The sequence below is a fragment of the Ammospiza nelsoni genome, chromosome 3 (genome assembly GCF_027579445.1).
Source record: "Ammospiza nelsoni isolate bAmmNel1 chromosome 3, bAmmNel1.pri, whole genome shotgun sequence".
Classification (NCBI taxonomy): Eukaryota; Metazoa; Chordata; class Aves; order Passeriformes; family Passerellidae; genus Ammospiza; species Ammospiza nelsoni.
Window position 1 is genome coordinate 105,477,440 of NC_080635.1, and position 16,259 is coordinate 105,493,698.

General features: G+C 43.6%; 1 protein-coding gene across 4 annotated transcripts; it reads right to left on the reverse strand.

The window, feature by feature from the left end:
* Positions 1-8,370: 8,370 nt before the first annotated feature.
* COQ3 (coenzyme Q3, methyltransferase) lies at positions 8,371-15,607 on the reverse strand. Of its 4 annotated transcripts, none has more exons than XM_059468378.1 (7): positions 15,495-15,607; positions 14,475-14,598; positions 13,945-14,097; positions 13,688-13,787; positions 11,864-12,106; positions 10,503-10,662; positions 8,371-9,094 (listed from the first exon to the last, which is right to left on the reverse strand). In XM_059468378.1, exons 1-7 carry the CDS (start codon positions 15,583-15,585, stop codon positions 8,886-8,888), a joined length of 1,080 nt encoding a protein of 359 aa, XP_059324361.1. In that variant the 5' UTR covers positions 15,586-15,607; the 3' UTR covers positions 8,371-8,885. The 4 variants fall into 4 exon arrangements, with proteins under 4 accessions (XP_059324361.1, XP_059324362.1, XP_059324364.1 ...); XM_059468379.1 differs by having other exon boundaries at positions 14,475-14,568; positions 15,495-15,600; XM_059468381.1 differs by having other exon boundaries at positions 14,475-14,572; positions 15,495-15,583.
* Positions 15,608-16,259: the final 652 nt, after the last annotated feature.

Below are 16,259 nucleotides of genomic sequence, written 5' to 3' on the forward strand. Positions count from 1 at the left end.
CATGAATCAGGGTGGGTTGGTTGTGCAGGTTGTTCTGCCTGAAGTGAAAGCACCTTGCTGTGCCCTTGCACAGGGACTGGCTGTCCCCAGCTCAGGCTGGGCTCTCAAGTCATCCCACGGTATGGGAGTGCTTTCCTTCTCTTTGAAGCAGCCCAGACTTACTGAGCCCTTCACTGCCACTGACATAATTTAATGGCTTTTGTGGTGAGGTCTGAGTTTATGAGAGGGTGAAAAAAAGGTTTTTCATCACCAGCAGGCGTGCAGGATCCTTCTGAAACAATCCCTGACTGCTGCCAGGATTGGTTTTGTTGTAATATTAATGATCTCTCAGAGCAGCTTGAGTTTCATAAACATGTCTTTTTAATTATTCATATAAGAATAGCCAAGGTATAGATGCAAAACAGTAATGCTTTGTTTCAGTTTGGATTTAGAAAAGGAATTAATGATATGATACTTTAATGACATATAAAGGCCCAAATGCATAGAAAATGCAGAACATCAAGAATCTAAATTACTTCAGTGCTATGTGGAAGTGTCTGTATGTAAGTCCACATTAAGTGTAATTCCAGCAGTTCTCCACAGTTTACTTTGCACTTGCTGGGAAACAAAGCCACTTTCTAAGGCCACACATACCCTGAGTCTACCCTGAATAATGTAACTCAAGTTCCGTGCTTTCACAGGGAAAAAAAAAGAAAAACCATGAAACCTCCTGCTTTCTGCAGGTGGAAGTACTCAGGCTGGTAGCTGAGTATAGCTGACTGCTTCTCAGCTGACAGACCCACAGTCTCACAATTCTTTAGTTGTTTTTAATTTTATTACTCTGTTTTACAAGCTTTTTGGACAGCTGGCAACCCTCCCAATGTCATGGGGGCAGTTACATGATTTATAGTCAGGCCTTTCATATAAAACTTTCTCAATAGAAGAATAATGTTGGGAACCTGCTACAGATTTCTTGCCATAGCCTGGTGCAGTGGTTCCCAGTCTTTGCTCATTTATAGGTGCTCTCTGATTCACAGCATCCTCAGAAGTAAGTAAGATTTCAGTACCTACTGCCATGGCCTGGTTGGCATCTCAGTTGATATTTTACTAATAGTAGAGATGTATGAAATTTTTACAGATTTTCTTACACAGATTTCCTTTCTTTACCATATTAACTTTTTTCAAGAGGTCTATATTGTCTTCAGATTTTCAGGGAAAATGAGTTGGTTCAATTCATCTGCCTTAGATTTGCTTGTAAGCCCTAAGGTGGTAATAGAGGTAAAAGCACTGGCTGCTGCAGACACTGCAAAATGGAGCAGTGTACCATTAGAGAAAACAAACCCTGCCAATCCAGAGCAATTGGGCCACAAAATGGGAAGAGGAGATCATTCCAGCATGACACATTTGTCTGCAAATAAACTGTCAGCTGAAAGCAGTGGGAGGGGAATGAGAAGGGATGGGAGCAGGGAGGAGGAGAGACCTTTCCAGAAGCCATATTCCTGAGGCCAAGGCTGTGCTTTCATCTCCCAAGAGCTCTGGGAATAAAGACAGGTGGGAGAGACAGTGGCAGAGCCAAAGGCCTGCAGTCTGCATCCTCCAAGCAGGTGAACTGTTGTGCACTGTAGAACATAGGAGGATTTTGGCTTATTATAAATTTGGTTCTGGAAAAAAAATGCTTGTTAAGTAATCCTGTAGACAGAAGCTTTTTCCTTATCCACAGGTGAGATTCAATAAGGGAGAGGTGCTGCACAACCCACATGGGAATGCTGCCCCGCCCTCACAGGCCAGGTAAAGGTTCTTTCATTACCTGCCATGAAGTTTTTCAGCCTGTGTAGCTTCCTCCCTTAGTTATCCTTTCAAGGGACACCATCTCATCTGACAACACCTTTAGAAACTTCAATGTCTTCATCTGAGTCCTCATGCTTCTCCTGGAGAAGGCAAGAGTAATGTTTCTGCAGAGCACTTCATCTTCAGCCATAGCAGTGTGACCCAAACCCCACCCTGCACGCACGTATTTCTTCTTAGCAGACATCTTTGCTTGGCAGCTTTGGCAGGACCTTTCTTACTATGGTGCACTGAGAAATGCTGTTCTGGTGATTCTAAATTCAAGGAATTGTTTTTACTGGCTGCAGAACAGAGGCCTTTGGACGAGTCTATGGTCAGAGAATCACCTCAGTATTCCAAAGCTTTGTGCTCTTGAGAGGTTAGATGGTCTTGCTGTTGGGATTGGGAGGGCTGAGAGGAGGATAATGAGCACATACCTCTCTTTCACATCAAAAGGCAATGTGGTAGTGCTTTGTTTAGAAAGAACAGCATAGGGGTTTACTGGTTTTTAACATCCCTGAGTGTGGGAGAGACACAGTGCTCAGTGTTCCTGCAGCAGCAGCGAGCACTGGGTGACTGTGGATGTGCCCATCCAGGTCAGGACCTCCCCAGTTACAGCTGGGACCAAGGCAGGGAGCACCCCAAAGGGTCCCCCAGGGATAGCCAGGTCCTGTCAGTTCTGTAGAGCATAGCTTGGAGGTGGAGCAAGGAGGGCAAGGTGCTGAGCTGCCACCTCTGCCACAGCTGGAAGGCAAAGCCCCGTGTGTCGGTGCTGGGGCTATGCTCCATCACAGGGCATTTGAGGCACATCTGCTGATTTACATTTGAGTTGGATACATCCTTCTGAGCTATCCTTTATTGTATGTTTCATTTACTTTAATTATTTTATGTCTGCAGGTTGTGTGTGCATATTCTAACTCAGGAAAATAAACACCATATCATTTTCTCTATCTTCTACTATTGTAAGTTTTTATAATACAGCTACCATACAAGGCAATGTTAGCAATTCAATCTCCCAGTTATTAATCTCCCAGTTATTTTGTGATTGTTTCTGGTGTGGGGGTTTTTTTTAGTTTTTTTTTTTTTTTTTGGGGGGGGGGGAGGGTGTTGCTTTGCTGGGGGTTTTTTAGTTTGTTTTTTTTTTGTTTGTTTGTTTGGGTTTGTTTTGGGTTTTTTTGGGGGTGGGAGGTTTAACATACCTCATGAGAATGCAACAGATTTTTCAGATTTATTAATGGAACACTAATGGTCTTCACAATCCTTTTAGGAAGAAAAAAATATTGTATCTTTTTAGAACAAGTAAGTGAATATTGATCATATCACTGGAGTGACTCCATGGGGGAGTACAAGCACAATAAAATGGAGATCAAAGTATGTATCCTGAATTCCTAATGCACTGAGAGGTGGCTGTGCAATTAATGCTTGTTTGAGCCCAGACAGGTCAGGTGATTTTACAGTCTAGGTGAAATCCCAACCCTTCTAGCCCTATATTCTAATATAATTTGACATTTTATATTGCTTCATTGAAACACGTGTCAATAAAAATAAAGTTTACCATCAGCACAAACTTTAAGTGATTAGAATTTTGTCCTTTGACCTGGAGAACATTGTGGATGAGAAATCTATCTGCAACTCATGGTAAGTCACCACCTTTCCTTCTAGGAGCTCAGCAAGGGTGTAGGCATTTGGAATGAGCACTGGAGGTTAATGTGCAAGAGCAAGTGGGAGGCTGTGAACTCCGGAACTTTTATGCTTCAGCCTGACACAGAGCCCCTCTCCATCATCAGCAGTTCCATCAGTAGTTCCCCTTCAAAGGCACACCAGAACCAGACTGCCCTCTCTACACCTCTGCTTCAGTTTCTCCTCTACATCAGAATCATACTTATCTTCCAGACATTGCTCATACTCCTTCTATTTCTGACTTTTCAATGCTCTCTCCCATTCCAGGCACCACTCCTGGGCACCTCTCAAACTCCTGCAAATGCAGTATCAGCACCCACGTAGTAATTCATGTTCTGTCTCACTTTTCCTCCAGTCTGCTTCATCAGGCTAATTACAGACACTGATTCTTCTGACTTCTGAACTTCTGGACTGCATGGCATTATTCCTTTCAAGCATTTATAAAAAGTGTATGGAAAATAAGTTTATTTTTTTGTTGCCTTTCTTTTTAATTAAAGCTGAGATTTCAACAGAGTGAAAAACTTCAGAAGCCATTTTCAGAAAAACTTCCTACAAGATATTCATTATTTTTAGCTCAAAGCCATTGCACAATTCCTTTCCCACTCCTTTCTCTCTCTTTTTTTTCCATCCCCAGGGAACCTGACACAGGGTGTTAGTGGAAATGTAGAGGGAAGAAATTGTCAAGTCCTGAAAAAATGGTCACGAAATGTCACTGGACCACAAAGGAACAATAGGCAATAAGATGGCATAATGGGAACCATGGAAACTTCAAGCTGTATTTTTATTTTAAAAGGGGATTAAATGCAGATCTCCTCTGAGGCTCTCATACTACTCCAGTTGGGCTTGAGCACAATTAATGTGTCAATTATTATCTGAATGTGCTGTTCCACACACAGGCTGAGCCAACCTAAAAGCTTACTGCCCCTCAAGGGGCTCTTCTGTCCCATCTTCTCCCTCCATTAACTCCCAGTGCTGACCTCCCAAATGGCACTAGTCCTCCACAGTGGGAAAATTCAGCTCCCTGAACAGCCCAACCACCAGCAGCATCCAGGGAAACACAATAAAATAGGAAAGAAAGCAGAAAAAAAATTACACCTCAGACAAGAATCAGTCTGAGCAAAGAGCTGGGACTGTGACCATGTGGAGCAATGTGGGAGAGATGAAACACAACAAGCCAAACCACAGCTGAATAGCCAAGACCACCCAGAACACCATTGTTTGCTCTGCTGGATTTTTTTTTTTCCAGGACCAGCTTCTTACTCTGATTTGTTTTGTTGCAGGAATAAATGGCTGGTAATAGAAGAGTCAAGGGTATACAACCAGAAATAAACACAGAGGCTGAAAAAGACCAAGTTCCAAATATTGTTTTTTCCCTATCCCAAGGCAAGAATCACCTCTTGCCTCACCCCTAGTCCTGGGTGCATGCCTGCTGCAATGACATTGCTTCTTTCACCTCCTACCACCACTATTCCTGTAAGCATTGAAGCTATGGCTCCATAAACATGGATAGGCAGCAAAATAAAAGACAAAACGTTTGCAAATTCATTTTATTTAAATTCTGTCCGTTTCAATAGCATCTATGAAATTTCAGCAGCAGCTGGGCTAAGAGAAGTGTGAAAATGTCATTGGTTTTCTAGGCACAGATTTTAAGAAAAAAGTTTCTGGAGCACAAGTGCATAGTACATATTCACAGCACAATACTGATTTAGATTACTCTGTGCCAGTTGGACATTTATGAAAAAGGTAGGGATGTAAAACCCCAAAACCAGTTCACAAGTGTAGGATATTTTTGTACTGTTTGTTATCTCATTAAAATTATTTCTACTGCATTCTATAATTTCTGCATTTAAACAAGGTTGTTTTAAACAGTGGGATGAAATATAGCCAGAGTAGTTAGGATAATCCCCAGGAGAAGAAAACTGAGGGGTAAGGACTGGGGATGGAGCATATCAGGACATCTGGAAACATACTAAAGGTACAAGGAGTTGTTCAAGCAGTCCCAACTCATTTGTCCACACTGCTCTCAAAACTCTCCCAGTTTGACAGGGCTCCAACACACATGTAGGAGCAGAAGATTAGATGCTTGTGGTAAGGTTTTTGTCAAAACCAGAGGTATCCATGGATAACCAGGTCCATGTGCTTGTGGTTTAAATGCCAGCCATTGTTCATTAGGTACAGGATCCCTCTTGTCAGCTTGGACAGAGAACCCAGGCAGCATCAAAGGGTTTTTTTTTCCTATGTGCAATAGAAATAACAGTGAAAAAAGCAAAACAAAACACCCCTTCCCTAGATAGTTCACAGTTAAATGAAAAAATAAAGAAAGTAACAAGTAATTCACTTTAGAATTGGACTTAATCCATGTGTGTCCCTCTCAAGTCAGAATATTCTGTGAATCTATGAAGTGAGGAAAAACAGAAAGAATGAGAAAGCCAGGATAACAGCTAGTCACACAAGTATCTGGCTCCTAAATAAAACAAAAATCAGCTCTTTCTGTGACAGTTTTATAACATTATTTTTATTTCACCTGACAAGTCTCAAAACAAATCAGTGGAGGAGGGACCACGTCGTGGGGGATGTTTCTTATCGGCTACATCAGGAACCTGTCCAGGTCTCAGTGCTTTTCAGAGCTGCTGGCAAAATTTGAAACAAGAGTCATACATTGTAGTAACTTAAATTGATGTTGTTAATTTGGTTAGGGAAACTCACCGGAGCACAAGGTTTTACACACCTGAACACAGTTAGGAGCAAAGACTACTGGTTAATTCTTTTGACTCATTTTCTCCCAGCATCACTCCTCTCCTGAATGCCATGCACCACGCTGCATACATGACCAATGGAGCAGAGACTCCCTTGCAGGACAAAGGCAGACAGGGAATGATGTGCTCCTCCTGTGAACAGCATCAGTGAAACCAGTAATGAATTGTTGCTGCCAGTTCCACCACCATGCTCCAGAAACAATGTTTGCCACAAAACTCCATGTGAACTCGGAAACTCACAGGTAGTGGTAAGAGCTGTACAGATACTCTCAGACCACTTATCTAAGAGAAAATTAAGGGGTGACAATTCAAAACTGCAGCTTATAGAGGTACTTAAGTGTAAAATGAGGATGTTAGGACATCACTGGTGAGGTTCCAAGGTTAAACCACTTCAACTGATGAACCTTTGCAACAATTTCTTTACTGGTGTAGTGGCTTCTCCATCACTAAACTCTTAAAATGATCATCAGTCTTCTTCTCAAAGCCAAGCTATAGCCCACAGAAATATTATGAAGCAGAACTTATTGTCATGGAAGCAATCACAAGAGACACTTCTTCTTAATCTTTATTAGCTATGAATAACTGTTATTTTCATTATAAATTAACTATATTCTTCTGGGCACCATCAAATCCATCAGGAAACTTGGATCTGAAGGCAACATGCAGATACAGCAAAGCAGGAAGAATGCAAATGTGTAAAAAATTAATGTAGCCCATCACACCTCTACAGCAGGAAAAACGCACAAGCAACTAAAACAGGGAGAAAAAAAAGAGGGGGAAAAAAGTTTCATTTTCATCCCTACAAACAAAAACAAGACACCTTTCCAGCAGTGTGCAAACAGGAAGGAAGTGGCGGAAGGAAGGGGTGGAAGGAAGGAAGGGGTGGAAGGAAGGGGAGGAAGGAAGGAAGGAAGGAAGGAAGGAAGGAAGGAAGGAAGGAAGGAAGGAAGGAAGGAAGGAAGGAAGGAAGGAAGGAAGGAAGGAAGGAAGGAAGGAAGGAAGGAAGGAAGGAAGGAAGGAAGGAAGTGTCGGAAGGAAGTGTCGGAAGGAAGGAAGGAAGGAAGGAAGGAAGGAAGGAAGGAAGGAAGGAAGGAAGGAAGGAAGGAAGGAAGGGTCGGAAGGAAGTGTCGGAAGGAAGTGTCGGAAGGAAGGAAGGAAGTGTCGGAAGGAAGGAAGTGTCGGAAGGAAGTGTCGGAAGGAAGTGTCGGAAGGAAGGAAGGAAGTGTCGGAAGGAAGGAAGTGTCGGAAGGAAGTGTCGGAAGGAAGTGTCGGAAGGAAGTGTCGGAAGGAAGTGTCGGAAGGAAGGAAGGAAGGAAGGAAGGAAGTGTCGGAAGGAAGTGTCGGAAGGAAGGAAGGAAGTGTCGGAAGGAAGTGTCGGAAGGAAGGAAGGAAGGAAGGAAGTGTCGGAAGGAAGGAAGGAAGTGTCGGAAGGAAGTGTCGGAAGGAAGTGTCGGAAGGAAGTGTCGGAAGGAAGGAAGTGTCGGAAGGAAGTGTCGGAAGGAAGTGTCGGAAGGAAGTGTCGGAAGGAAGGAAGGAAGTGTCGGAAGGAAGGAAGGAAGTGTCGGAAGGAAGTGTCGGAAGGAAGGAAGGAAGTGTCGGAAGGAAGTGTCGGAAGGAAGTGTCGGAAGGAAGTGTCGGAAGGAAGTGTCGGAAGGAAGGAAGGAAGGAAGGAAGGAAGGAAGGAAGGAAGGAAGGAAGGAAGGAAGGAAGGAAGGAAGGAAGGAAGGAAGGAAGGAAGGAAGGAAGGAAGGAAGGAAGGAAGGAAGGAAGGAAGGAAGGAAGGAAGGAAGGAAGGAAGGAAGGTGCAATCATAGACAACACATGAAACTTTATTTAGAAAGTTCTGTTTCATTGAAAATTACTTTTCCTTACCTGGGCTCTAAAACATTAAGGACAGGTATGGCACCTGTTATAGGACAGACTGCTAATGTGTCATCATTCTAGCATGGAGCTCTGGTTGCTTAGTAAAATTTTCCCTGCAGATTCTCTTTATTTGGGCAGAGGGAGAAGTTGAAAAATAGGCACAGATACAAGTATCTTTATGGTGAAGGGGCTTTCACAGCTGAGGAGCTCTGGTCTCAGAGACTCTTCTTCCATTTCACAGTTACAGAAAGAGCAGAAACAGCAGGACTCAACAGTAAAGGTTTTCTATTTTGTTTCTCAGGGAGAAAGGTGTATTACAGAAAAAAGTCTTTGTAGATCTTGAGTGTTTCATATATTTTTACAGAGTTAAGGATCTTAAATACTTAAGGCATTTTATTTATTGTACAGCATTGTGGTTTTTAACTCACTCTACATCTATGCCATTATTCTGTGGAGAACTGAGTCCCAGCAGGACTGAAAACACCACCACATAATAAAGCTCCCTCCAAGCTACCAACAGAATAATTTGCATTTCCCTGTCCAACAATTTGAAACTAGTTTCTCATGAAAATACTTATTCTTTAAAAGCTTTGCTCATTTCAATCTTAAAACATTCCTGAGATAGTGGGCACTTGATTTTTCCGAGACCACCCTGAGTATTTGGCCAAAAATAACATGTGTATTATTGATGCAAACAGGACGCTTGTTGTTGGCAAAGGTTTTATTGTGTCCATCTGAGTAAAAGCTCACTTTCTGTTCTGGTGACAGTCCATCAGCACACAGTCAGACAGCGCTGTCTGGGACAGTGCCAGCTGTGCCTGTGCTCTGTTGAACATCTGTCTGAGGCAGGGTGTCTGTGGTGTGTGGCTGTGGGGCAGCCCCGGCCCTGACGGCGTGCAGCGCGTAGTTCAGGCTCGTGCTCTGCACCCAGCTCCAGGAGCCCGAGAGCGGATTGTACAGCATCCCCTGCACGCTCCTCACGGAAAAGCCAGCTGGGAAAGAAAGAAACCACATAAAGCAACAGATGTTCTTAAATATTGTAGGTCACTGCAAGATCAAAGCTCTTTAGAACAGCAAGTCTGAAACATGCTTCTTCCTCTGGGCTGGGGGGGACACTGGCCTTTGTCAGACACCCCCACATGCAGTGCCACTGGCATCGCTGCTGACAGCAGGTCCTGCTCCTGGCAGTGGCTCTGTGCCAGGGCCTGCCCCAGCAGCAGCTAGAGGCCTCTGCTGAAACCCCAGCCTCACACCTCCCCATCTGGCTGACTGGTAACGTTTTCTGGAAGTGGAGACATGCTTCAGGTTGACATCACACACCCCAAAATCAAAATCTGAGCACATCTTTGCAAGGATTCTTAAGATTCTCTTTAGGAATGGAAAAATGTAAGAAAAAGGCAGATGAATGCCATCAAGGGCTTGGTGCAAAGAAAGAGTTATTTATCACTCCCAGCTAAGCAGCACTCAGTTCACTGCATGGATCTGCTGTGTCCCACCAGGATACAGGATGGAAGGCAGAAAACAAACACCCTATCAAAACAAATCACTCCACTGCACCTGCTTCTCCTTTCAAAGAAGAACTGAAAAAATCACCAGTATGTGAACTAGTATTAGTCATATTTCTTATGGCATCACTGCAAAGTGCCAGGAAAAGGCCTTGCCAAGAGAATAGCTCCACTCATAATTCAGCTTCTTTGCAGTGAACTAGAGCAAAGTGAAATATTTGGTGAGAGGGTTTTAAAACATCTGTGGTGAAGGAGGGCAGAAGTCTTCCCAGCTCAGTGCTTTGTCTATTTTAAAAGCAATCAGACCAGGCTAACTTAATTAGAAATAATTAAAATCAGTATCACAGAGTTTCTCAAGAACTGACTTATGAATTTGTGGTAGGTTTCATCTTCACATTTTGGAAGAAATCTTTTAGTAACATAGTATGAATAGAGAACACAGAGCAGCAAACCAAAAATAAAAATGCCTCCTCCCAAAGGAAAGGCAACAAACAATGCGGTGGCAGCAGTGCAGCCCCAGAGTGCCAACACAGTTAATTCCTCAAACCTGACCTAGAGCTTATGAACCACTTCAGAGCACACATTCTGTCACCAGAACACAATGGAAAACATTGGCGTTTTTTATTTAGGCTATTAAACAGAGGGCAGAGAACAGTGATTTTGTTCAAGTAATCACTGCATTCTTAGAATTCAATTTAATTTATTTTATGCAAAATCCAGTAAGCAGCAGTGTCTTTAAACCAGGAACCACACTCTTAATATATGACTGTTAACTGAAGCAGGAAAAGCTGTGTATTGTTGCCAGCACCCACCCCACCTAACTTATCCCTTTGCCATTTCTACAGGGACCTTTTGGAATTCTCTCTCCATTCCCACCATCTGGCCTGAAACTTACTTGATTCCAGGAGACGCTCCAGCTCTTCAGGGGGAACAAATTTCTCCCATTCGTGTGTTCCTTCTGGTACAATCCCCATTATTTTTTCTGCAACCACAATTCCCAGGACATAGGACAATTGTGTTTTATTGATTGTCGTAATGAATAAAGAACCTTCAGGCTAATTAAAATATTAAAATATTCAATTAGAAGAATTTTTTGTGTTTTTTTAAATGGTAAATTTAATCACATTAAGACAAATAATTTGTCTATGTCAAAGTCTACACAATGCAAGACTAAGAAGTAATTTCATCCCAGGATAGATATTTATAACATTTTAATACAAGAAAGAATATAACTTTTCCTAACAGTATGTCTCAGGAATCTTCAAAGAATCAACATAATCAGGTCTTGGGTGGCCTAAAAACTATTCCCTAGCCCAAAGAACACCTAGAAAAGTCACTTATAATATTTTCTGCTCAGGAAATGGATAAATAAAAGGTATTAAAGCATAAACAATATCTATTGTTTAAAAAAATCCAACTAAGCAAAAAACCAAAAAAAACCCCACAAACCGCTTTTTTAATTGAAACCAAAGTAGAATGTGAAATACTTCCTTAATTTCTGAGACTGCTGAATGCCATGCCATGCTTGTTTTAATAATTATATGGGCAAAGAAACAAAGCCAGAAACAAATTCTAAGTCCTTAAAGGACTGTTTGTTAGAAATAAGGAATAATTTCTTTGTCCCTAGCATAGCAGGCTGAAAGTTAGTAGTGCATTCAACTGAAATAATTAGTATTTCTTCTGATGACCAGAAAGACAAAGAGATCAAAGAAAAGCTCCCACTTGTGTGCTGAGCTTACCATCCTCCTTTTGCAAATGACCTAGTATCAAGATGAACAACAACCTGACTATCTCCAAAGCCTAACTAGGAACCTTTAAAAGCAATCCAGGATCTCTCTCATGTGATGTGATGCTAGTGCTGGAATAAAATCTTGTGTCAGAAACATCATTACAGAGCTGCCATGCAGTCTGAGCCACAGCTGTCCATCAACAGCAGCATTGCCACATTTTCTCTCACCTGTGTGAAATCAGATGCACCCAGATTCCTTAGGGTCCTGATGCAATGCAAACCTGCAATGCTAGGTAATGCCTTAACACTCTTCTGAGGCTAAATTGGAGAAATAAATTTCCCCTAACTGTGGTTACTGAATTTGGGAAGATGTATTTGCATCATGGAGAAGAATGAAAGGCACTTGTAGAACATTCTTCTGACTTAGTGGAGAAATGTGTGCAGATGTGTTTTCACACTCTTTTTAAAAAGCCACAACAATAAAAGAAAATAAATATTCCCAATAATGAAAGCAAAAGCTCTCTTACCTTTAACACCTGAGAGCAACACTTGATAAACATTTCAAGGTCAGCCACATGCTCCACTACTTCAGAAGCTACAATTACATCAAAGGTTTCCATAGACTCTTCCACAATCTCCTCCAGTGAACTGGACTTGTACTGTATTCTCTCAGCCAGGACTGGATCAAATGACTTGTGCTGATCTGCTGTTCTAATGTTGTCCTCCACAGGATCAATTCCAGTAACTGAAGCTCCCAGTCTACCTAAAGGCTAATAAAAAGGAGTGTAATTTATTCTCTGCATGAAAACAATTTCCTTAAAGGTTTCTGAAACTTTGCAATGTACATACAAGATGCAGAATGCATCAACACAAGACAAACAACAGTAAATTATGAGCTCTGATCCAGCAGTTTTATTTTAAATGTTTATTAAAGTAAAAACACCTTTAGATTTGGGAAAGGTAATGTTAATTTTATTACAAAATTATATAGTGGACTATACACACATCTAAACTGTCTTTTAGAATAATTTGTTCTCAATTCATTTTGTTACAGCAAATAAAGATTTCTTCCACTACTACTCTCTGATACAGGAAAAACAAAGAGGGAAAATCAACACAGTAATTAAAGGGGAGAAAACAATGCCCTATTTAATTACTGTCATTACTTTCTTCAACATCCACCTGTAATGGTAAATCCTCATATCTTTTTAATGGTCACTTAATATGTGATTATCTCTGGGACTTTCTCACTGCTGAGAACTAAACACTGATGTTTACTAGGATAGCATCAGCCTTGGCTGTCACTCAGGTTTCTCCAGTGTCTTCTTACTCCAAGGTTAGCACCTCAGTCATCACCTCTTCTGAAACTGACACAGGCTGTAGAACATGACCACATGTATGATATTCCAACCTGAAATTCACCAGTTGCTCAGCCTGAGAAGGTGATGCAGCACACCAGTTTTGTCAGCATTGCTGGAGGGACCCCTCTCACAAGACTACAAGATTTTGCTCAAAAGAGGAGAAAAAAAACAAAGAAAGAAAACATGGGAGAAATTCAGGTCCCTTTGTAACACCTCACTTCAGATGCTGATGAAGTTCCCAGAGTAAGGCAGCCAGATGTGTAACCCTAAATTCACAAACCATCCCTAGTTCATTGATGGGGCACAGCACTGTTCAGAGCCTGTGGGGAGAGTGTTCCACCACAAACAGCAACTTCTCAGTCCCAAGTCTGTGCAGACTTCTCTGGAAGCCACTGTAACATCAGCCCCTTTACTACAGCAATCTCTACTGACACAGGAGAGTTATGATTTGGGTGCTTGATGTTATTCCATGCATTTCCCATGAGACCAAATCAAAGGTGAGAATCCCCACCCCCATGTAAAACACTGAAGATAAGCAGTTCAAATAAATGAATGTGTAAGAACAAGTTTATAATAAAAATTGTTTCTTTGGTAATGAGGATGTCATGATTCCAAGTATTCCTGCCTAGACATATAAGGTAAAAAAGAAAAACAAAAGAAGAAATATTCAAGGACTTTTTCATCATTCTTCCCCTCTCCTTTACTTTACAGTGCTTGAAATCTTATTTTCCTGATTTAGAATCTCAGAATTTTAGAATTTCTCACTACCAACTCCCTCATTCTCTGTAAACTACCACCACTATGCTAACTAAATACTCTATGGGCTTTTTTTGTATGAGTGCACTGCACTCTACTCAGTAACTAACACATCATAGAAGAGAAAAAGTCCTCCTCCTCGGAGGACTAGAAATTAAGCAGTGTAATTAGTACAACAATTCAAATACCTTGCGCGCCTTTTCAGAAGAAAACTCAGAGCTCACTGTTTCTTACCTCACTCAGCAGTCCTCCTCCACAGCCCACGTCAAGAATCTTCATTCCTGAAAGTGGATTTCCCAGATGATAATTACCACTCATGCTCAACAGAGTATCTCTGAAAGAAAAGGGATGTGATTAAGGTCGAACCCACAAGGTGCTTCAATAGATGCTGTGGCTATCTTAAGCACTGGTAATTGGCTTTTTTTACAGTATTTTCTGAGCTCATACAGAAATAGTACATATTAAAAAAAAATCTGTCTTCAAAACCATACCTAATAAATGGCACTCTAATATCATTCATAGAATGAAGGGCTGCATATTCTCCTTCTTCATCCCACCACTTTTGTGCAAGGAGCTGGAATTTTTTCATTTCCTTTGAATCCACTGATGAGTGTGAAGTGCTGAAAGGTCTCTTCACAGTGAAACTAAATAATGAAAGCTGAATGTCATTAAACCAATACTAATATTTCCTGTCAGCTGAAATATGGGAAAAACAAATACTGCATCAGAAAATGCAAAAAGGTAAAACTCATGTTTCTTTAGAGATTCGAGTTCCACTTGTTTACCAGCATACAGATATTATACATGTATGGGTAACATATCTTCCCAAACAGATGGCTGCATGCTTGTCACTTTTAAGTTGGCAATTAGTAAAACAAGAAGAGGCCACATCAAACATTCAAATGTGTGAGATATAAAAACAACTCCACGTGACACTGGCACGAAGTCACGAAGTCAAATTAAATTGTTACAGAAAAGAGTAGCCCTCATCACACAGGGTTATTTTAGCTACAATACTTACATGTTGCTTTTCATTTCAGTCAGAGAGACAGGCAAGCTACTACCAAATTTCAGTTGTCTTTTCCTATTGGAGTCCTGAAGGATATCTCTCAGACCTGTCTGAAAAGACAGATCAGCATGGTCATCTGCATAAATAAAAGACACCCAAATGGAAAGCATCAGCTTTACAAGAAGTCAGAGACAAAACACCTAGCTGTAAGAGTGCTGCTCTAGCAGAACACTAACCATGCAAATCTTTGCACATTTGCTCACTATTGTACTTAGGGAATTGGGGATTAAATAAAAGAATGTATGCTAGTTCACCACCCCCATACTCCTCAAATGATGTACAATAATTTGTACATAATTTCCACATTAGGAGACTGAATGGAAAGAGCTTTTTTGCAACTGAAATGTTTCAGTTAGTGTAAATTTCCCCAAAATGTTTACCCTGACCGTGAGCTGTGCACACACACACATTCAGCAGTGCTGGGTTTATTGTGTGTTGGAAAGAGACGTACACAGCTGCACAGTCATTTTGCATTGTACGAACCGGTAAGGAAACCTATGCACAAAACCCCCACGGACGGAGCACAGACAGGCCAGGAACAATATGCTGCAATTGCTGTCCGCTCCTGCTCAGCCCACGCTGGCTCGGCGAACACTCGCTCACACCCAGCTGCTGCCTGGTCACCAACAGCCCCGAATCACAGCGATGCCTCGCTGTACCCAGAGTAAACCACCCCTGAAAACGATTTTAGGCCGCAGTGAGCGATGGAGCGATCTAGACACCTCCGGACTGCAAAGGAGGCGGCAGGGGAACACCTTCCCGGCCGGCCGGCGCCGGGCTGGGAGTGCCGTGGGACGCGGCCGGCAGCTGCCAGACACGCCCGGGGCCGCGGCCGGCCGGAGGCTTGCGGAGCCCGGCTGTGAGGGAGCCGGCGAAGCGAAGCGCCGTTTCACCGCCCCTGCCCCCGGCCGCGCCGGGGCCTCCCTCCATCCATCCCTCCCGCTCTGCCGCGCCCGCCCAGCGCCCGCTCACCGCCCGCAGCCCCCGGCAGCGCGGCCGCCGCCCGCCGGCGCCGCAGGGCGCGGGTGAGCGCTCGGGCCGCCCCGCCGCCCCACACGGCCATGGCCACCGCCGCCGCCGCCGCTCTCGCCCCGCCCCGGTCCGCGGCCGGCGGTGCCGGCTGCCTCGCCGGGCGGGCGCCGGGAAGGTTCCGCCCGGTGCTGGGGCCGGCGCCAATGGCCGCCCATACCGTGGCACTTGTCTGGAGCAACTCTGCTTAAATGTGTGCCCCGTCATTGCTTTGTCTTGGAACACGAAAAGACCCGCAAGCAGAGGCTCGTTCGGATGACACAGCGACGAGCCCATAGCTTTCCGCCCCATCCATTACCAAGAAACACACCGGGCTTTCAGGGCACGGCTCAAAGTACAAGGGTCCTCGCTTCGGCGCAGGCTCAGAGGGAAGCGATCCCAGCAGCCGGGAGCAGAACCCCTGGGCCCCAGCGTGTCTGGGCCTGGAGCAGCCCCCTCATGGAACCCATCCGTGCTGGCCTGGGGCAGCCCCCTCATGGAACCCATCCGAGCTGGCCTGGGGCAGCCCCCTCATGGAACCCATCCGAGCTGGCCTGGGGCAGCTCCGTCACGGAACCCATCCGAGCTGGCCTGGGGCAGCTCCCTCACGGAACCCATCCGAGCTGGCCTGGGGCAGCCCCCTCACGGGAACCAGCCAAGCTAGCATGCCGCTGCCTCTGTGAGAGGCTGCCGTGTCACGGTTTGCAGATGAAGTCCAGGCTGTGGCCC